Source organism: Thermobia domestica, chromosome 4, assembly GCF_964235325.1.
Source record: "Thermobia domestica chromosome 4, izTheDome1.hap1.1, whole genome shotgun sequence".
NCBI classification, from domain to species: Eukaryota; Metazoa; Arthropoda; class Insecta; order Zygentoma; family Lepismatidae; genus Thermobia; species Thermobia domestica.
Genome location: NC_137457.1, coordinates 32672934 through 32697020, shown reverse-complemented (window position 1 = coordinate 32697020; position 24087 = coordinate 32672934). Strand labels below are relative to the sequence as shown.

General features: G+C 32.3%; 1 protein-coding gene across 7 annotated transcripts in view; it reads right to left on the bottom strand.

The window, feature by feature from the left end:
- Positions 1–24087, bottom strand: part of LOC145683819 (uncharacterized) — a 119805-nt gene that overhangs the window by 74187 nt on the left and 21531 nt on the right. For 4 of the 7 annotated variants that reach the window (XR_014131185.1, XR_014131183.1, XR_014131182.1 and 1 more), the window contains exon 2: positions 17187–17390. Coding sequence is in view for 1 of the 7 variants with exons in the window: in XM_081755414.1 (XP_081611540.1) it covers positions 17385–17390 (6 nt within the window). In the remaining 6 variants the exon portion in view is untranslated. Of the gene's footprint in view, positions 1–389; positions 2350–17186; positions 17391–24087 lie in introns of those variants that run through there. The other 3 variants (XR_014131187.1, XR_014131186.1, XM_081755414.1) reach the window with 3 other exon arrangements.

Genomic DNA, 24087 nt, shown 5'->3' with positions numbered 1-24087 from the left:
AAGAAAATTTATCACCTCTTCCCCTATCTCACTATTAAAACCGGAAGTGGTAGAAATTTACTATTTCCGGTTTCAATATTGATTTTCATAGAGCAAAACCTATCAAATAAGAAATAATTAAAAAATATGATTGAATGAGAGAGATTCATGACAAATGGGGCAGGTAGCATAGTGCTAGTAACTTAGCATTATAGGCATGATATAAAGAAAACTAATTCATTAGAATTATGCTAAACAAAGTGAACATAAATTTAACCATTATTAAAGCGCCTATACAATGAATAATAGCATTACGATTTTTAAGAGGTTCACATTCTCGCTTTCACGTTAAGACTTTCTTATGTGAATTTTACTAAGGTTACCAACAGAGTTTTTGTGAGCATACTTACAATAAATAGTTTTCTTTAAATCTGTCCCTTGCAACCAGAATCAGCACAGCACTTTTTCGAAGTCACTTATCCCGTTTCGAGTAAGCGCGAGTAGTCACTAGGAGGCGTGTGGTTGATAGATCTTTGAACGATTTAACTAAATTTTCAAAGGTTTTTATAGTAGTTTCCTTGCACTTTTATTTCTACTTTTCGCGGAACTGAAAGTTGAAACTAGAATTGTTTGTGAAATGATTTTCGATTTCACTTTTCTAAAACCATCCGCGTTTACAAACAAAACATGTTGTCTCTTCTATTTTAAAACGATTTCACTCTCCTATATTGTCTTTGATACTTGGAGGTGATCTGTTTACTATATACTTTTAGTTTACTATATACTTTTTTTTTTTTTTTTTTTTTTTTTTTTTTTTTTTTTTTTTTAATCTCAAAATGAGGAATGTCTTACGAAGATATCAACAAGTTTTCGGGGATTCTTACAGCGTCTCAAAAATATTTCTTTTCCTTCCGTTTAAAACTGTATTCAAACCAGAGGTAGCAGAAATCAACCGTTTTCAGTTTTAACACTGATCGCCATAAAACTAAATTGGTAATAGAGAACGACAGTTTACAAAAATCGACTGAGTCTGTTTCCCAAAACTACTAGTCTTGTAATGTTTTTTGACAATCCATCAAATATCACGAAGTAGAAATACCAGATTAATAGTAAAATTCATTACCAACTACTATTGATGACACCTTTAATCTGCCGCGCCGAAACTACTTTTAAAAGAGGAACACGTTCCTCACTTGAATGCAACATAGACAAATTTACTGAAACTTTCGTACGTCGTTAGCTCCAATATACCTCTATAGGTAATTATTCGAAGAGATGTTTACGTAGAATCAATGAAATCTTTACAATCTATGAAAAGAGAGAAAACAGACTTTGTTCTTATCTGTTGTCAATCTGCATTCCATCGGTTTTCTTTATCTCCGGGGACAACCCCAAGTTCACGCATGTGACCTAGCGGGGGGCAGAGAATGAAAAATAAAACTACCTGGTTAGCCTCCTATCTGCTGTTCTACGCTGTTGCAAAATACTGCCAAAATCTTAAACAGCTTTTAAATGGAAGAAAATTAACTTTTAATTAGTGCGCTGTAATATTACCGTAGCAAGAAAAAGTAAAACTGAACATGTGAACTGAATATTAATACTAACAAACATTTGGACGAATTTCAAAATGTATAAAATAAGTAGTTCTCATAATATTTAGGAAAGAAATATGCCATGTTACTATATAGGGAAATTGCATCGCATTCCGAGTGTTGGACACAGTTTAACAGCATAAAATGAAAATGAAATGAAATTTCTAAGTTTTACGTCCAACGGTTATGCCGGTTAGGCTAAAGAAGACGGTGATTAAGAGAAATGAATGAAATGGTGGAATGAAGAAAATGGGAGTAAACGGGAGAACCCCAAGAAAACCTACGAGCACGGTGTTTGTCCACCACAAATTCCATACGGCGCGAGCTGGGATCGAACCAGGGACCCCAAGCACCGGAGGTGACCGCTCTACCACTGATTTTATTCATATCAATTTGATTAAAGATTTATTCTATGGGGATAGGGTGTTTTAATATCTATGCCAAAAGTAGAGTATCTTTTGTGCCTTTATCATTACTAAACTTTAACTGAAATATTCTAAGAGAAAGGGCATTCAAATATTTCCACGCGAAGAACGGACATTTTACTTGTATATAAATCTGTTATATTGTGTTAATTTCCTGCTGTGTACAGTTCATGATATTTTTCAATTTATTTCACATTTCACGTACACTATAGTTCTCTATCTTTGTCAAAATTATGAACATACTTCACTTAAAGAAAACACACATAACCCGCTGTGTAGTGTGAATATGTTACATTTATCACAGTTCTGTTGACGTAGTAGCTTCTTAGATATGTACATAACTGTTTATGTATCTTTTAAATTACTAATACACAATAACACACTGAGCAAGGCTATGGATAATATGTAAAGAAAAAAAACACTAAAACAATATCACGTAACAGTTTCAACACAATAACTGTGTCTTCATCAGACTTCCACTCCTTCTCAGTGGAAGTCTGATGAAGACACAGTTATTATGTTGAAACTGTTATTTGATAGTTTTTTTTTTTAACATATTATCACACAGCCTTGCTCAGTGTGTTATTGTGTATTAGTACAAAATGGAAACAAGGCCTGATAGAATACTTATAAATTAATGTTTGGTTTGATCTTTCAAATGTAATTGAGTTTAATCGGTAAATTACAGAAGTAACAGAATTTCCTATGTATCAATTAAGGTAAAGAAATTTCAATAGGAATGTTTGCCAGCAGATTAGAACGTAGTTCAATCTTGAATGCCAATGAATTGTTGTGCACAACATTTTAAATATTTTCTTTTAGTTGCACATCAACTAGATTAGCAAGAAGATTTTTAAAGACAATTCGACACTTCTAATTTTAATTCGTCGACAGAATGAAGAAGGCCTGAATGGTTTTAAAATGATAGTCACACAAAGAATAATTTCTTCAAAAGGGTAGTTTTGAGTGGTAAGTCCCGGGCTTATGGTTTCAAAATGTGATCAATGCAATGCAATTATTGTTTCTAATTTAAATAATGCGAAATGGCTTTTGAATTAGATAAAGATAAACTAATTGTGATTTATCAAATGCATTATTAATAAAACAATTTCTTTTGTAATTATATAAATCAATTGGATATGAAAATATAATTCCGAGAAGATCCGGATCCAAGAGGGATGGAAATGGAGAATGTATAAGATTCATATCGAGAAACTACATAATTTATATGCTTTCAAAACTTTAAATGGAAATTCAACCAACAGGAAAATCTAGATGCAGATGGGATGATAATATTAAGATGGATCTCACAGAAATGGGAATACAAAGTAGAAACTGGATTCAGTTGGCTGAGAAGAAAATGGAGAGCTCTTTTGAACGTGGCATCGAATCTTCAGAGTAGTAGAAAATGGATCGATCTGGATCAGACCTGAGCCAGTTTTAGCCAACTCACAAGCCACTGAGAAAATGACCACCATGCACCGTGAGCCCACGGTCTTTTACGACCTCCATTTTAAGGGTGAATTCGTTCTCTTTTATGACCACTTTTAAGGGGGTGACCTCGTTCTCTTTTACGACCTCCATTTTAGGGGGTGAACTCGTTCCCTTTTACGAGCATATTTTTCAACTCCTATTTTAACATAGCACAGCTAATAAAAGAACATGGTTTATTTCCTAACATAGCTGAGACTACGTAACACACAACAGCCTCCATTTTAAGTGGTGAACTCGTTCCCTTTTATGAGCATATTTTCCAACCCCTATTTTGAACATAGCAGATAACACATAGAACTATTTTAACATAGTAGGTAACATAAGATTACGAACACATATAAGAGCAGGGGTGAACTCGTTCCCTTTTACAACCCCTATTTTAACATAACAGAAATTACACTGAGATTATGAACACACAACAGAACAGGTAATACATAGCACAGTTAATAGAAGAACATGGATTATTTTCCAACCCCTATTTTAACATGACATGGAGATTAGATAACACATAAGAGTACATGACACAACAAGGGTGTATTCGTTCTCTTTTATGAGCATATTTTCCAACCCCTATTTCAACATGCCAGAGACTACGAAACATGGCGGACATAGCACAAGGGGTGTATTCATTTTCTCCACCTCTAATTGAACATAGCAGAAATTACAATGAGAGTACGTAACACACAACATCCTCCATTTTAAGGGTGGACTCGTTTTCCAACCCCTATTTTAAGACAATGAATACCTATGTAACATAGCGATTGGATACGCTCTTTGAACCGATTTGGATAAAACTAGGCATATGGGGGTTTTCGATCATGCTGAGTACGAATATCATACCATTTTAGGGGTGAATTCGTTTTCAACCCCTATTTTAACATAACAGAAATGACATAAGAATACGTAACATAGCAGTGGGCCTATTTTTCCACCCTTATTTGAGCATAGTCCATTTTTAGGGTGAACTCGTTTTCAACCCCTATTTCAACATGACATAGACTACGAAACATAGCAGAGGTGAACACACAGCAGATACATAAGACTTGTTCCACCCTATTTGAATCCATGGTCTTTTAGGGGGGTGAACTCGTTCCCTTTTCCAACCCCTATTTTAACATAACAGAGAATACACTGAGACTATGAACACACAGCACAACAGATAATACATAGCTACGGAGGGAGGGTGTACTCGTTCTCATTTTTCAACCATTATTTGAACATAACAGATAATACATTCGAACCTTATAGCAAAGATTCTAACCTATATTTGAACATAGCAGAGATGATTATTTAAAGAATGCGAAACTTCCGTGTTTTGTTATCAGTTACATAATAACTTCCGCCATATGTAGATAATTCTCATTACGTCATTCATCCGGATTTGAAAAAACATTGACCTAGTTTTCTCTTTAACAGACAATAACTTGTCGTCATTCAACGATAGGAATCCCTGAACGTAATGTAATCAATCACAAAGGTATAAAAAAAAAAGAGGGGAATCCCCCAGAGGATGACTCATACTATTGCGCAACATGACGTAATACTGTCAGACAGGTATAAAAGACTGACCGACATGTTTTTTTGTAATCACTTCATGTTTACCGTGTGAAGCGTAAAGTTCAGATATTTTTGTGTGTGTGCGTTTATATTATTAGTGTGGTTTATTAATAGTGTGGTTTTGTTTTCTTTTGTAAGTAAGACATTTTATAATAATACTATTAATATTATATTATAAAAACTCAGTTCAAAATTATTATAGTAACTTTGAAGAGTTAGTTTTTTAAAAAAAAATGGCAACAAAAAAGGTTAAATCAAATATTATCAATTCTGATACTCTATTTAATAATAATTTAAAAAATTTTATTTTAAAATGTGATACTGATTTAAATGAGGATAGTGGATGTTTTTTAAAGAATAAAAGAAAAGACTGTTTAGATATATTACAACAAGAACAAACTAAGACATCGTTTAAAGTAAATTTTTCTTTGGCTACAACTTTTGTAAAACCAGTAGATTTAGAAACATGTAGATTCTTTGTAAATAGTGGTAACGAAATTATTTTGCCGAGTACAGATTTGAATTCTATAATTGAAAAACTATTTAATAAAATTTTAGTTGAACAAGAAAATAGGGCAATTAAGAAATCAGGGTGGTCTTTATGTTCTGAACCAAACCATCACTTAGAAATTAAAATCAGTAAATATGATCCGCTTTCCGCTTCTTCTTTTATAAAATTACCTCAATGGATTTTATCCAAAAAGAAATGTGTTTTAAATATTCAAAATAATGATAATAGATGTTTTATGTACTGCATTCTAGCTGCATTGCATCCCGCAAAAGAACATCCAAATCGTGTGAATAATTACATACAATATAGTAATACTTTATTACCATTATTTGAAAAAAACAATATACAATTTCCCGTCGAAGTAGAACACATAAGCAAATTTGAACATATGTATAATTCCGTATTTCCTAACGAACAAATTTCCATTAATATATATGGCATTAACTATGATCATGAAACTATTTTCCCATTACATATAAGCGAAAATGCAGGTGTATTTAAACATATTGATTTACTGTATTGTGAAGAAAATTGCAACAATCATTATTGTCTTATAAAAAATATCAATGCGTTATTGAAGAGTCATAAAGAGAAAACTTATGTAAAATTGCCTCAATGGATTTTATCCACAAAATGTGTTTTAAATATTCAAAATAACGATAATAGAAGTTTTATGTATAGTATTCTAGCTGCATTGCATCCCGCAAAAGAACATCCAAATCGTGTGAATAATTACATACAATATAGTAATACTTTATTACCATTATTTGAAAAAACCAATATACAATTTCCCGTCGAAGTAGAACACATAAGCAAATTTGAACATATGTATAATTCCGTATTTCCTAAAGAACAAATTTCCATTAATATATATGGCATTAACTATGATCATGAAACTATTTTCCCATTACATATAAGCGAAAATGCAGGTGTATTTAAACATATTGATTTATTATATTTAAACTCTCATTATTGTCTAATAAAAAATATCAATGCGTTATTGAAGAGTCATATAAAATTGCCTCAATGGATTTTATCCACAAAATGTGTTTTAAATATTCAAAATAACGATAACAGAAGTTTTATGTATAGTATTCTAGCTGCTTTATATCCAGTAAAAGAAAATACAAATCGTGCGAATAATTACATACAATATAGTAATACTTTATTACCATTATTTGAAAAAACCAATATACAATTTCCCGTCGAAGTAGCACACATAAGCAAATTTGAACATATGTATAATTCCGTATTTCCTAAAGAACAAATTTCCATTAATATATATGGCATTAATTATGATCATGAAACTATTTTCCCATTACATATAAGCGAAAACACAGCTGTAGGTAAACATATTGATTTATTATATTTAAACTCTCATTATTGTTTAATTACAAATTTAAATGGTTTAGTCAGACATCAGTTAGGTAGTCATCAAACATTTATTTGTAGACGATGTTTAATATCATTTTATAACAAATCAAAATTAGATGAACATGACAAATTATGTAAAGAACACACTCCAACCAAAATTAACATGCCGAAACAAGGAGAAGTTTTAAAATTTCGAAAATTGAAATTGTTATTACAGAATGATGTGATAATAATTGCAGATATGGAAAGTTTATTAAAACCTATAAATAAACAAAGTGGATCTCATACAGTACAAATTCACCAACATATACCATGCAGTTTTGGTTATATTGTATGTTGGAGTAACAACTATATGAAATCAGATTTAGTTATTTATCGGGGAGAAAATGTATCGATGAAGTTTATGTCTGCTATGGAGAATGAATTAAGAAAAATCATAAACATATTAGATCAAGAAAAACCATTAATACCATTAACTAGTTCTCAGTTACAGGAGTTTAACCTATCCACTGAATGCTCAGTTTGTGATAGTAAATATACGAGTGACAATAGAAAAGTTAAACATCATAACCATTTAACTGGTCAATTTATTGCCACGGTGTGCAACAAGTGTAATTTACAAATTAAGCGTCAAAGTAATTTTATCCCTGTCTTCTTCCATAATTTGTCTGGGTATGATGCACATTTATTTGTGAAAGAATTAGGTTGCACCCCGGGAAATATTTTTGTAATTGCTGAAAGCACTGAGAAATACATAACATTCTCTAAGCACTTTAATTTTAATGGTAGACCTATCGAGTTACGTTTTGTAGACTTATTTAAATTCCTACCGTATAGTCTCGAAAATTTGGTGTCAAAATTAAAACCTGAGCAATTTGTCTACACAAAGCAATATTTTTCCGATGAAAAGTTTCCTTTAATTCTCCGTAAGGGAATTTATTTTTATGAATACATAACAAATTTAGATACATTTAAAGAAACTGAATTTCCTGGAAGAGAGGCGTTTAGTAGCAAATTGAATGGAACACAAATTTCCGAGACTGATTATCAATATGCAAAACTGATTTGGCGTGTGTTTAAATGTGAAAATTTAGGGGACTACCACGATCTATATTTAAAATGTGATGTACTTCTCACAGCAGATGTGTTGGAGAATTTTAGAAAGACATGTTTAAATGCTTTTTGTATTGATCCGATTAATTGTTTTACTGCACCTGGGTTGGCATGGCAAGCCATGTTATATAGAACAAAAATTGAACTTGAACTTTTATCAGATATCAATATGTATATGTTTGTAGAAAAATCGATTCGCGGAGGTATTACTCAAGCTGTGTTAAGGTATGCCAAAGCTAATAATCCTTACGTACATGATTTTGATGCGGAAAAAGAAAAATCTTATTTACTGTATATTGACATGAATAATCTGTACGGACTATCAATGATTGACTATTTACCATATGGTGGTTTTCGGTGGGAGGATAAAATTGACAACTGGCAAGACAAACATAAAATTATCAATTGGCCCACGGATAGTGAATGGGGATTTTTTCTAGAAGTGGATTTAGAGTATCCAACTGATTTACACGAATACCATTCTGATTTTCCGTGTGCTCCAACTAATGAAGTTCCACCGAATGGTAAATATTCAAAATTACTATTGACACTTAAACCGAAATCGAATTATATCTTGCATTATAGACTATTACAATTTTATCTAAAACAAGGTTTAATATTGGTAAAAGTACATAAAATATTATGGTTTCGTCAATCTAAATGGCTTGCATCTTATATTCAAGAAAATACTCAACGCCGTGCAAATGCTACAATTGAATTTGAAAAAGATTTCTATAAGTTATTAAATAATTCGGTATACGGAAAGACAATGGAGAATGTACGAAAACGAATTGATATAAAATTAATTAACAATGAAAAAAAGTGTAAAAAATTAGTAGCGCAAAATCAGTTTGAAAATTGGGTAAAATTGGCTGATAATTTGGCATTGTTTCATATGGTAAAAAAATCGGTAACCCTTAATAAACCAATTTACGTAGGAGCGACAGTTTTAGAATTATCAAAATTAGCAATGTATGAATTCCATTATAATATAATGAAACCGCGATATGGAGATAAAATTAGAATTGCATATATGGATACTGACTCTTTCATTTACCAAATTAAAACTAACAATATTTATAACGATATAAAAGATATGAATGAGTATTTTGACACCTCAAATTATCCTGAAAATAATTCTTTATATAGCACAAGAAATAAACACGTTTTGGGTAAAATGAAAGACGAATTAGGTGGAGTTCCTATGATTGAATATGTTGGGTTACGAGCAAAAAATTATGCTATAAAAACTGGTGAAAATAAAGAATTGAAAAAATGTAAAGGGATCAAGAAAAATATAGTTAAAGAACAAATTACGTTTGACGATTATAAATCATGTATATTTAAAAACGAAACGATCTATAAAACAATTTGAAATTAAAAGTAAATACCATAATTTAACAACAAATCAGGTAAGAAAATTAGCATTAGATCCGTATGATGACAAAAGAAAAATTTTAAATTGTAATATACACACTGTTCCTTGGGGGTATTATAATAATAAAGATGTAAAATGTACGATTTGTATATTGTAAATACGATATAATTTTTTTTTTGGATATATTAGTATTAAAAAATGTCACAATCAGTTCGAGAACAAATAGTTGCAGAATTACATAAAAGTGCAAGACGAAACTATCCTCGAATACCCGTTATAACGAAAGGGATTCATGATTTATGGCAAGCTGATTTAGTTGAAATGAACAGTGGAAAATTGAAAGGTCTAGCAAAAATTAATCGAAATTTCAAATATTTATTAACTGTGATAGATACATTCTCTAAATATGCTTGGGCTATTCCTGTGAAAAATAAAACTGGGAAAGAAATTACACAAGCATTTATAACAGTACTGAGAAAAGCAAACAAAAGCCCTAAATTTTTACAAACTGACAGGGGTCGAGAATTTTATAATTCAGAGTTTCAGAAGGCGATGAACCAAAATAACATTAAACATTATTCCACGTACAGTGATGTGAAAGCAAGTATTATTGAAAGATTTAATAGATCGTTACGTAACATAATGTGGAGACAATTTACACTGCAGGGAAATTATAAATGGATTGGCATTCTGCCGGAATTACTACATAAATATAATAATACTATTCATTCCACTATTAAAATGAAACCTATCGACGCTGTTAAAAAAGAAAATGAAAAACATCTATTGACAAACATCTATTGCAAAAAGTTTTCTGTGATAAAAAGAAAAAGTAAATTTAAGATAGGTGAATATGTAAGAATTAGTAAACTTAAGCGTCCTGGTTTTGATAGAGGTTTTACACGCAATTGGAGTACAGAAATTTTTCGAATTGCTAAAGTTTTCTTCACTAATCCTCCGACATATCACTTAGTAGACTCAAATAATAAACCTATTGAAGGAAGATTTTACGGACACGAATTACAATTAACGAAATTTCCAAACACATATTTAATTGAAAAAGTGTTGCGAAAGAAAAATAATAAGGCCTATGTGAAATGGTTAGGTCTGCCAAAAAGTGAATATTCTTGGATTGATTTAAAACATACTATATTGTAAAAAAAGAGAAGTCAAGAATTTATAGGTGAAGCATGTCGTCACAATATCTGTAATAGAGATGGAATGGAAAATTCCTTTTACATGTATGGTAGCAGGTCCCACAGGTTGTGGAAAATCATATTTTGTTAAAACATTTCTTGACCATTATAGCAAGTTATTTAAAAATATTTTATGGTGTTATGGTGAATGGCAACCATTGTATGATACTCTTTCAAACTGTACGTTTAAAGAAGGTTTACCTCAAAATAATGAATTTCAAGCACATGAGGGTCCACATCTTGTCATTATTGATGATTTAATGCGTGAGTGTGACCATCGGATTGTAGATATTTTTACTAAGGGTAGCCATCATAGAAATATAAGTGTAATATTTATAACACAGAATATTTTCCATCAACAAAAAGGAATGCGGGATATTTCGTTAAATTGTCATTATATTGTTTGTTTTAAAAATCCTAGAGACCAAGCTCAAATTAATTATCTCGCACGACAATTGTATCCAGGTAATACAAAATTTATTCAAGAAGCATATCAAGATGCAACTCGAATTGCACATGGTTATTTACTCTTTGATTTAAAACAAAATACTCCTGATGAGCAGCGAGTTCGAACAAATATCTTTCCAACAGATTCTTTTAATTATGTTTATGTACCTGTAAAAAAATAATAATTGTAATATGGTTTATATTCTAACAACTATTTGTGCTTTAATAGCCGTAAAAATGATTAGTAAGGAAAATGCACTTTTGTTAAAACTTTTAGCAAAGTCAAAACCGAAAGCACGTAAGGCAATTTTACAAAATGCAGATCCTGATTTAATTCGCTCTATTTGTGAATGTTCCTATAACGTATTACAGGGAAATGTTCCATTAAATAAAACAGAGATAAATAAGCTAAAAAAATATAAAAAGGAACTGAGATATTTGGTGAAAAAAGGTCCGTCATTAAAACAGAAGAAAAAACGAATAATTATACAAAAAGGTGGTTTTCTTACTGCTTTGCTTGCACCTATTATTGGAGGTATACTATCTAGTTTAATTAAATAATTATGCAAAACGCACAAAAACTTATTTTAATCACACCAGAAAAATTACATTATTATCAAACGATATTTAATCTTGATGATGAAATGAAAGAAATTTTAAATAATAAAAGTTTAAATGTAGAAGAAAAATGGACAAAATATAAAGAAGTCTTACAAAAATATTTAAATATAATTCAAAAACCGGCAGCAGTTACAACAACAGCAACTACCACTACTACTACCGAGGAAGAACAAGGGGACGAGGATGAGGAGGATGATGATGAAATAATATCTACTCTCCCTGAAATTTGTAAACGTAAAGCGAGACCTTTATTACGTAAATTGAAACAAAATCCAAATATTCAATGGGACGATAATGGAAATGTGAATATTAATAATAAATTAATTCCAGGTGCAAATATAGTGGATTTGATATCCGATTTTGTTAGATGTCGTAAGAAAAATATTTCAGTTGCTGGCTGGAAACCTTTTGCTACATTATTAGCAAAAGCCAATATACCTTTAGAGTACATTGGTAATCCTCAACGAATAGATTATATTAGAAAACTAACAGAAGAAGACGAAGAAGACGAAGAAGAAGATGGTCCTCCACCCCGTAAACGCAAATGGTGTACTTATAAGCAATAATAATAATAATATTCTATTGTTATCTATTGATATTTTTAAGTATATAGAAAGAAAGAAAGAAAGATGAATGAGCCCTATCTCAATTACTACATACACCAAGCAGGAAGTGATTATAACGTGTATAGAGGTGCACCATATCAAGAAGGTTATGGCATTGGTAGTTTTCTAGGAGGTTTATTTCGTACTGTATTTCCTTTATTAAAACAAGGTGCAAAAACTGTTGGTAAAGAATTGATACGTACAGGAATTAATGTAGCAGGAGATGTACTAGATAATAATAGACCTATTGAAGAGTCTTTACAAGATCGATGGCAAGAAGCCAAAACAAATTTAAAAAACAAAGCTCAAAATAAATTAAATCAGGTGTTGGAAGGATCTGGAAGAAGAAAAAGAAAGAAAGTTCATTTTAGTGGTGCTGGTGTGAAACGGATAAAAAGATCCAAAGATATTTTTGATTGATTGACTATGGAGCAAAGTGATAGTTTTTATCTCACACTTCCTAGCAATAGTTCTATGAAATATTTTCCTCAAAATACTCTTGCTTGTTATACTACTAAATTATATCAACCTATTGTACTGGAGAAAGGAGTGTGGGAAACAGCTGTTGTTGAAGTGCATTATACAAGTTCATTTCAAAATGTTTCCAAATATACAAATAATATTTATTACCGTCTCATGAATACAAAAAACTGGAACATAACTCAAATCTTACCAGGCCACTATTATCATGTTGATGATATTCTATCTCAAATTAATCATAAAAGTGATATATTAAATTTACAATTAAAAGTCAAAGCATCAGTGAAACGAATTGAGGTTAATAGAGTAATAAAAGATCAAGAGAAGCATATAGAAGTACGCCTATCTCCTGAACTAGCCCGAATACTAGGTTTTGATCATATTCAACAAGAAGATATTGCAGTTGTTCATCATGCTCGTTATCCACCTGATTTACAAAAAGCGCTACCTGCACTTATGTATATTTACAGTGATATTGTAGAACCACAAATGGTGGGTGACACCGTAGCTCCATTGTTACGTATTATAAATACAAATATTACAGAGCATGGTATTAATAATGTACATATTTTTGATAATCCTCATTATGTCACTGTGCAACGTAAACAATTTGATCAAATTATTATTGATTTAAGAGATAGTACAGGTAATCCACTTCCTTTCCAATATGGCAGTGTATGTGTAAAATTACATTTTCGTAGACGTAATACGGTATTGTAAATTTTACCATGTGTGAATATAATAGTAAGAAAAGAGAGAAGAAAAAAAATGCAGTGTGAGTGTATGAAATCAGAATTAGATTTATTTGCTGGTTTACCCACTCAAACCAGTATTATAGGTAATAAAATAGTTCCATATAAACCTGTGGCTTCATTAGCTGATAATGCACCAATAGAATTTGTAGTCCCCGGTCATGGGGATGACTATATTGACTTACCGCACACAATGTTATATGTTAAAGGTAAAATTACTAAATCAGATGGTTCTAATTTAACTTCTGCCGATAAGAAAATCGGCCCTGTAAATGATTTTCTCAATGCAATGTTCAGTGAATTGCAAGTATATTTAAATAATCAACTTATTTCCTACTCTTCACATACATATCCATATCGATCGTATATTGAAAAACTACTAAATTATAATGCTGAAGCTAAATCAACGCATCTTCAAACATCAATGTGGTTTAAAGATACTGCAGGGCATATGGACAGTGTGGCTGATGCTAATGTAGGATTTAAACAACGTTTTCTTCTCACTGCTTTAAGTCAGTCATTTGAATTATTGGGTTATATTCATGCTGATATTTTCAATCAGGAGAAATTTTTACTGAATGGTGTACAATTGCGTATTAAACTAATTCCAGCTAAACCTACATTTTGTCTAATGGGCGACGCAGATGCTGATGGAAAAGTTGTAATTACAGATGCAACATTGCTTGTGAAAAAGGTTGATGTATCACCAGCAGTTAAAATAGCACAAAATAAAGTGTTACAAAATCCTAAATTTAGAGTAAAATATCCTATAACAAAAGTGCAAGTGAAGACTGAAACTCTGCCACAAGGAATTATGGATAGTACACTTCCAGATCTATTTTCAGGCCTAGTGCCTAAACGTATTATTATTGGTTTTGTTACTAATACTGCTTTTAATGGTAATTATCAAACAAATCCATTCAATTTTCAACATTTTAGTATGTCATTTTTTACATTGTATGTTGATGGAAATCCAGTCCCCTTCAAACCATTACAAACGGATTTTGATAATAATCTATATGTACAAGCATATTCTACGTTATTTACAGGTTCAGGTATTTATTATTCTAATCAAGGTAATGATATTTCACGTGCTGAATATCCTAATGGTTATACTCTACTGGTGTTTGATTTAACTCCTGATTCAAGCGCAAGTGCTGCATTTCATACTAGTCCACAACGGCAAGGAAGTGTACGTTTAGAGGTTCATTTTAAAGAAGCACTGCCATCTCCTGTAACAACAATTATTTATGGTGAATTCTCTTCAGAATTAGAAATTGATTTCCAGAGAAAAATATATATTAATTAAAGAAAGAAAATGTTAAATACAATTGAGCTTTATGAAGCATTACAACAAAATTTGCCTAAAGATCATTTTATTGGTGTGTATGCTGCTGATGAGTTACCTTTGTTTATTCATACATTTCCAGCCGCCATAATTATAAACACTGATTCTAGTGATAAGCCTGGTGAACATTGGGTTGCTGTTTATATATCTAATATGTGTGTGGGAGAGTATTTCGATAGCTATGGTATACCTCCCTATATACAACATCATATAAGGTTTTTAAAACGAAACTGTCTGTATTATACATGGAATAATAGACGTATTCAAGGTGATTTATCTCAATTTTGTGGACATTACTGTTTCCTATATTTAGCATGTCGTGCATCTGGTTATTCGATGCAGGATTTTTTAAACAAATTCTCACTCACTACTATTGATGCTAATGATATTATGCTTCATTCATTTATGAGAGTATGATGATGTTATTTTTTTAAACTCCGCCATTGCCGGTCCCAAGCCCTGGATGAGAAAGGAGGAGGGTTGGGGGTCTTGCTACCCCCGTAAAAGAAAATATGCTCATAAAAGAGAACGAATACACCCTTGTTGTGTTATGTACTCTTATGTGTTATCTAATCTTCATGTCATGTTAAAATAGGGGTTGGAAAATAATCCATGTTCTTTTATTAACTGTGCTATGTATTACCTGTTCTGTTGTGTGTTCATAATCTCAGTGTAATTTCTGTTATGTTAAAATAGGGGTTGTAAAAGGGAACGAGTTCACCCCTGCTCTTATATGTGTTCGTAATCTTATGTTACCTACTATGTTAAAATAGTTCTATGTGTTATCTGCTATGTTCAAAATAGGGGTTGGAAAATATGCTCATAAAAGGAAACGAGTTCACCACTTAAAATGGAGGCTGTTGTGTGTTACGTAGTCTCAGCTATGTTAGGAAATAAACCATGTTCTTTTATTAGCTGTGCTATGTTAAAATATGCTCGTAAAAGGGAATGAGTTCACCCCCTAAAATGGAGGTCGTAAAAGAGAATGAATACACCCCCAAAAAAGTGGTCATAAAAGAGAACGAATTCACCCCTAAAATGGAGGTCGTAAAAGACCGTGGGCTCACGGTGCATGGTGGTCATTTTCTCAGTGGCTTGTGAGTTGGCTAAAACTGGCTCAGGTCTGATCCAGATCGATCCATTTTCTACTACTCTTCAGGTTTCCTAGACCGTAAAATGGATTAGTTTGTTATAATTGGATGTTGTTAGTAACATTACGATGCACGTTGAATGAATACTTCTAACATAGGCTCATATTGGAATGAGTCAGTACCAATTTAACGGACAATGTTTTATAATTAACTTAAAAATACCTTTGCTTATTTCTGAATTCTTTTAAAGTTTTCTCTCTCTTAAACTAATAGAACAGTTTAGAATTTCCAAACAAAAATGAAATATGTAGTTTTCGACGTTATAGACACATATTCTTTTTATCACATGTCTTTCATGCTTTTAGTTGCAAGTATTTCGCCTAATGCGTACTTCCAATGATATGAGATAATATATTCAACTCTAGGATAAAAGTTTTCTACTTTCTACAGTTAGGGCGGATTTTCATGCAAGCATTCGTTGATTGTAGCCAAGATTTTTTTTTATTTTTTTATTTTAACGTAGAACCATACTTAAACAACTTTCTCAATTGGCTATTCAGCCACATCGCAAGCAAAGAACTCAACGGACGCTTGCATTTAAATCTGTCTTTAAACATAGTCTTAGTATAATTAGTCCTTTAATCCATTTTGGAACGCAGTCTAAGATAGTCAATGAGACTGCTAAATATTTTACTATTTTATATTTACTGTTTAGTAGCGTGTTCTCAAACACCTTGCATACTGTTGGTTAGTTTCACGAGCTAAAACATGATCGGATAAGATATCGGATAGCCTAAATTATCCAGAAGAAAAGTACTTCAAAATTGTAAGGACATTTTTCAAATTAGTATCGGAGTTTACCTTAAACAAGCATTCTTTCTTTTATAATATTCAATAAGATTTACAAACGTTCAGTACAGTTATAAAGCCATTTTAGATTAGAAACCATCAACAATAAAACATGGAAAAGAAGCCGCACAAGCCCTACGTGACATACATTATTCACCTTGTGAAATTAAAGATAAACCTTTCAGAATAGCCAGCTACTTGACTCGAACCCGGAACCTCTCGGTTACAGTGCAAGAACTTTATGATTTCATCTGTATTCCTAATATTTAAAGCGAGATAATTTTGGAATTACGCTCGGTAACAAAATACTTTTACAAAGAAGCGAAATGACAATGCAAATTCGTCGTCAAACATCTACAATTAGATACTCTTACCGCATTATCCGTTACGTAGCAGCAGGTGGCTCCCAGATGAATAATAGGGGCGGCGAGAGGGCAGCACTTGGCGAAAGTATAAACATGAGCCATAATGTCATGCCTCGTCAACTTCTCTTCTTCCGCCGCCATCTTGAAATCAATGTTCTTGACAATGGCTTCCATCTAGGAAAGCTGTTCATCAGTGATGTTTAGACCTTATTCCTGAAAATAAAAATTAAACAGTTAATGCTCTCACTCGTTACTTAAGGTACACAATCTTACTACCAAATATAATCACTTTTGAGCCTGAAATGTTTCTGAGTATCACTGTTCATTGTTTAAATTTACCTGCTCCCATGCAACGTTCCTAGTTCGCGAACGGATTCGTCCATTATATTGTACTGTATTCATTCGATAGAAAGAAAAATCGTATATTGCATTCATCCAATCATCATTAAATAACACTAATTATAAGAAAATTAAACACAAATCTTATATAGATTTAAGGCTACAAGAGTATACATCATATATACACACTTTGCAACAACCGTTTCTTCTCAGAATGCATGTCTTACGATGCTTGCAGTTGCAATCCAACATCCGAGCGTGAAACGAAGTATCTACAGATGCGAGGGCCCCTTGGTCACCAATCACTCAGTTATGCCAACCTGTGGGAAAAATTCCATTTCGTGGGATTTTTTAAACATTAATTTCTCGAAAAGAGAATTTTCATCACAATTGACAGCCAATATGAGATTTGGCAGCCGACAATAAAATTCTCTATGCGAGGAAAGTAGACCAATAATTTGTCAATAATCTTGCCATCAGTGTTAATTGACTAATTTTGTTATCGGAAATGCATGCTAGTGCAGAAGTAACGTATGATTCCCAAAAAACAAACTCCAAGAAATGTAAATGGTTCTCTGGTACTTTTTAAATACAAAGAATATAATTGAGGAGTTTGATACAATAAGAGTGTAAGTCTGAAACATGCAGTTGAAGAAAAATGATGTTGAAAATTGAAGTAGTATTTTTTCTTATATAAAACAATGTAATATGCAGCATTTCATTCTGATATTGAATTGAAATGTTACCAGGAGGCTAAACAAGCATGGCACGAGCCACAAAGCGTCTGATGCAAAGCAAAAAGGGATAAACTCTCTTACGCCCTTATTACATCAAACTCCTCAATTAACAGAAGAAAAGTAAAATGCAAAATGAGAAACAACCAACTTCGAAAACGTACTGCATAAATCAACTTGAGAATGAAGTTCTTCTAGTATCCTTGCGTCCATTATAATAAAATGACACAAAGGAATTATATGTAAATACTAAATGCTGACGACAAAATGCACTTGTTTTCACCAAAATTTATACTGTTTATTTCAAGTAAGAAAAATAGTTATTTATCGACTACTTGATAAACGTACATCTAAATTTACGGGTAGTTTACTCATATATTGAAGAAAATGTAACATATGATTTTTTATAATTATCATTATTTTGTAATTACTATAGCATGGGAAATTGAAGATCAAAATGGGAATTTCTGTCTCTCCAGATGGGATTTTATAATGTTTCAGATTAGCGTACGTGCCTTTGTCGTGGGTGATCAGGGTTCGATTCTCGACAGGAGTTCGTGTGGTTCGGATTCCACCGACGTCCACGTTTCATTTAGCCTCGCTGCTGAAAGGAACATTAAACTCAAAATCAACTCAACAACTCTGTTTCAAGTTGGCACCACTGCAGTCACTTCGGAAGTCTTGACAATAAATAGCTGCGAGAAGAAGGGCTATCAGAAAAGAAACAGATGATCTGAATCGAAATTTATGATATCATACGATTAAAATGAATTTCAATTCAAATATCGCCATTGAAATACAAATACTGAAAATGACTCTAAGTCCAAGATATTACGCTGTACTCTCTTTCAAGTACGTATTTGTCGGAGTGTTTCCGTATTCTTTAGTGATACTAGTGCATGACTTCCGACGGTAGATATGCAAGGCATCTTAGCAAGTTTTGTTTTAAATGTAGGCATAGTATATGTGTACTTTAATTATTTTAGTTTGATTCTATTGCTCTGATGTTTGCGCTTAGATATATCGCTTTTAGTAATAGTAGTAGTAGGGATAGTACTTTGTCACCGTCCTACAGCTCATTTTTTGCGATTTAAAAGAAACATTGAGAAAATAGATTCATTCTGAACTTTATTAACCAACCCTCGTATAAATCCAAATGTTTTAGAAACTCTTTGTCGACGCTTTGGAATGTCTTTTCATCTGTGTTAGTAGACTTCCGTTAGATTTCGTAACCATGTATGGACATACGTTGCAGAGACAGTGATTTCCTTTGTGAACGCTCTCAGTCCCGAAAGGAACGGGAAAGTCGCAAAAACACTTTACTTCTTGTCATTGCTCAACGCTGATTTGACTATTTAAAATGTCCGCACTTTTTCAGCCAAAGAGTGTGAACTTGGTAGTATACGTCATCATCTGAGCGCTCTAGCACCGAGAACATATACACAATAGCTGACTGGACAAAGCGGGCAGTCACTCTGCATCTATTCGACGAAAAACTCGTCGACGTTTTGTTTGCCCTGGACCCGCCTTTCTGAAGGCAGCATTCAGGCTGCCTGTAACTATTGTACTACTAGACGATTGTGTACACGTGAACGTTCTGTGTTAAATTAAAAGTGATGAAGTGTTATATCTATATGTGAAAGTGGCAGTTCATTATTCCTCACATCAAATTTTACGTAAGCGTACTTGTTTGACGATACAACGACAACGACCTCCTGGAGCGGAATCTATATTTGTAGCTCCTATTTGGAACTCTCACTGAAGAAGCAGTAGTGGGAAGTTAACCTTGGGACTTTAACTCCAGAACCAGCGCACATCCTCGAACACGGGACAACGAGGGAGCAACCTCAACAGGCTAGCCGAAGAAACGCGTGAGTTTATTAATATTTTAAGCCACCACTTTATTCATTACTAAAGCCAAGCCACCATAGTGTCGTTCGTATTAAATTGTTAATAATAAATACATTAAAAATCTAAAAACATGTAATACTTGTGCTCTTATAGTAACATTATATTTCTTTTATTGAAAAGTGACTTCATCATTTGTTATAGGTTTAATACTTAATTTCCTTTGTACGTGTAGGTAAACAACAAACTTTACGTTGCTTACATTTTCACTTATCATGTCCCAGTCATCGTAAGTGGAACTGTAGGCATGGGCAGTGGTCGTTTACGTCATGGCGTAACTGGGAAACACAACTAAGAAAAGGGGGAATGTATGAGAAATAAAAGTTGTTCCGAACCACGACGTAAATAACGATTACAACTTTGTTACTAGCTATTTGATTATTAACGTTTTTATTATCTTCTTTGAGTTAGTATTAGCTGCAGTATACAATTGTCATTATGTAATGATAGTTGTATGATTTTGTTTGCTCGGTAGATATTTCATGAAGTAGCTAAGTATAGGCTTTGATCATAACTTTTTATTGAATTAATCGCTTTTTATGTTCTTCGCATCGTAACTTACATTAATCCATTTGCTAAGGTAAATAGTATTATTGTATTATAATTTTTTTTAGAAGAATGTATTGTTTACCAACTGAACCTTCAGAAGTAATGGAATACAACTGCCTTGACTGGTTAAGTTCGTATTCTCTACCTGTATACATATCAATGCTATATTATGGGAAATTTAATGGAATTTTTATTAGAGCTTCTAAAAGTTGAACACAAACTTATACATCGGACAAGATTTTTATGAGAGTCCGACAGGGTTCTCTAAACTTAAAATTGCATGGTTGCCAAATATCTGTAATAAATAATAATTAGATCCTGATTAGAATTACATGGAAAAGTAGTATAAATATGTGTGTAAGTTTTCATCAGTTTTCTGCTTTTCGGCTCTTCTACACAGTTCTTGACGTTCGTGGATTTATAGTCGATTAGTATTGCTATTAGATATTATGTACTATATTTTTCTTCTGAGAACTTTATAATAGACGTAAAATAGTTCGTTCTATTTTGCACTGATTTATTAGTTGCAGTTCCAGACCTCTTCCATGAAGAGGTAAATACCTAAGGTGCCAATGACGCTTGAATGTTCTTTTTTTATTTTTTTTTAATGTCTTTTTCCGGGATATTTTAAAAATTTCTTCTTCATTGGTACTGAATGTATGTTTTTCTCTGTAGACCCCAACCTTAATACCCATCGGATTTAATGTTTTCCCTTTATTTACTTTATATATATATATATATATATATATATATATATATATATATATATATATATATATATATATATATATAGATAGATAGATAGATAGATAGATAGATATTGTTAAATTGAAGAACGGTAATCAGTGCTTTATTAATTTGTTCATTATCCAACGATAAATTCACAATATGATCATTACCATCGTATTTATTTATAGATTACACCAAATAGATAATTTCTACAATTTAAATATAGTAAGTTTACATTGAAAAACTGAGTGATTTAAATTACCTGATTCCTCCATTTCATATAGGTTTTGATCATTTTTAAAAAGTTAAGGCGGAGTAAATTCCGTATGAAGTCTAAGTTTCATAATATATGTAGTTTTAGATAATGTCCATTTTTTTTTTTTTTTATTTGTTATTTTGCTTCAAAGTTTTCACTACTGTGGATAAGATATATCCCATTAACAGAGCCGTAGCTAGAGATTTCGGCGCCCGGGGCGAAGCAGAATTTGGCGCTCCCTTACACTCACCACACTAAGCTTTTCTTTCTTTTTTCTTTTTCTCGTATAAGAGAAGCAGGTTTTGTTGTTATACTTTTTTTTTTTTTTCATCAAGCTGCTTGGACAGACCATTGCAACAGCCAAAAGCAATCATTAGTATTCTTTTACAAATACGAGCTGTTTTCAAGAGGCATATTTTGGACTTCTTGTTAAACTTGACGAAACTACCTTTGGTTGGTATACATCTACTTGGAGATCAGTTATGGAAATTTACAGTACAACATTTTGTAACGTTTCATACTATCGATAACGTTTCATACTATCGATGAAATTTCAATACATTAGAAACTGTGTGTGTAGTGTAGAAACTATGGGCATTAATTTCCAGTAATAATTTTAAACTTTTGTAAGTTTATTCTGTATGTGACCATATAAATAGCATTTTAATTTCAATTCTTTTAATATTAGCAATTAAACGGGTTGAATTTGTTAATCATAGACTTTCTTCTATTACTGTTAAGAGTCAGTGGTGTGATATTATTGTTTTAAATGCATATGCCCCAAGAGAAGATAAGGATGACGATACAAAAGACACTTTTTAAGAAGTATCACGGGTATTCGATCAAGTTCCGCGACACCATATGAAAATTCTAGAGAGGATTTCAATACGAAGATAGGATGACATATTTTCAAACCAGTTATAGGGAAAGAAAGTTTCCACAACTAATAGTCTGGCAGCCAGTCCATAAGATTTGCAGAGTACCTTGCATTTTGGGGTGACCAAGGTTTTCTGATGTTTTCTTATAGATTTTGATGTGCTGAATCCAAAACTGCCGGGTGCAACGCTGGCATCCTTGAGCATTTCCCACAAAACTCACTAACGATTTCCCCTCCCCCTTTTTATTAAAAAAAATCGTTGACTTCGGGGAAATTATCTGTAACTTCTACAGTCGTTAACGTAGAATAGAAATTCAAACCTTGTTCTGTTTCTAATGAAACAGTCTTTCCAACTATGTTAATCACTTGGGCTGCGACGAACAAAAAAGGGAAATAAAACGGGAAATTCTGGAAAATTCCCTCTCAAAGCATCTTTCAGCACTTAATATCCAAGAGCCGTACCTCGTATCTCCATCCGGAAAGAAAATACTTTTATATTTTCATGAACCTTCAACCCTAGCAAACAATATTAGGAATGGTACCGCCCTGGCACCCTTGAACATTTCCCACAAAACTCACAATTTCCCATCATTTGTATTTTACCAAAAAATTATTGACTTCTGGGAAATTATCTGTAGCTTCTACAGTAATTAACATAGATTAACGGTTCAGACCTTGTCATGCTTCTATTGGAACAGTCTTTCCAACTATGTTAATCACTTGGGCTGCGACGAACAGAAAAGGGAAATTCTGGGAAATTCCCTCTCAAAGCATCTTTCAGCACTTAATATCCAAGAGCCGTACCTCGAATCTCCATCCGGAAAGAAAATATATTTTCATAAACTTTCGACACTAGCAAACAATATTAGGAACGGTACCGTCCTGGCACCCTTGAACATTTCCCACAAAACTCACAATTTCCCATCATTTGTATTTTACCAAAAAATTATTGACTTCTGGAAAATTATCTGTAACTTCTACAGTAATTAACGTAGTATAACGGTTCAGACCTTGTTATGCTTCTATCGAAACAGTCTTTCCAACAATGTTAACCACTTGGGGCTGCAATGAACAGGAAACTAAAATAAAATTGGAACATTCCCTCCCAAAGCATCTTTCAGCTCTTAAAGTACAAAAGGGATGGGGTGTATCTCCTGCCGAAAGAAATATTTTTATATTTTCATGAACTTTCTACATTTGAAAATAACCATGTGAACTGTAACCGTGCGATACACACTTGAATAATTACAATTTAAAATTAATTTACATTTATAGAATTGATAAGTAGCACAATGCATGGTACAATTATCTTCCTCATATAATTTGGGCAGTAGGATATACTTGTATTTAGTACTTGTATTCGCTTTTGTTTTTAACAATTTAAGTTCAGTTTACGATTCCTGGCTAAAAGTTCATGGATTTTAATGTTTAAATTTCCTTTTATCTTTTCATCGTTATTAATTCTAAAGTTCCTCCATGTGTTAATTCAACCTTTTATATATCTACAGGTAGCAGCAA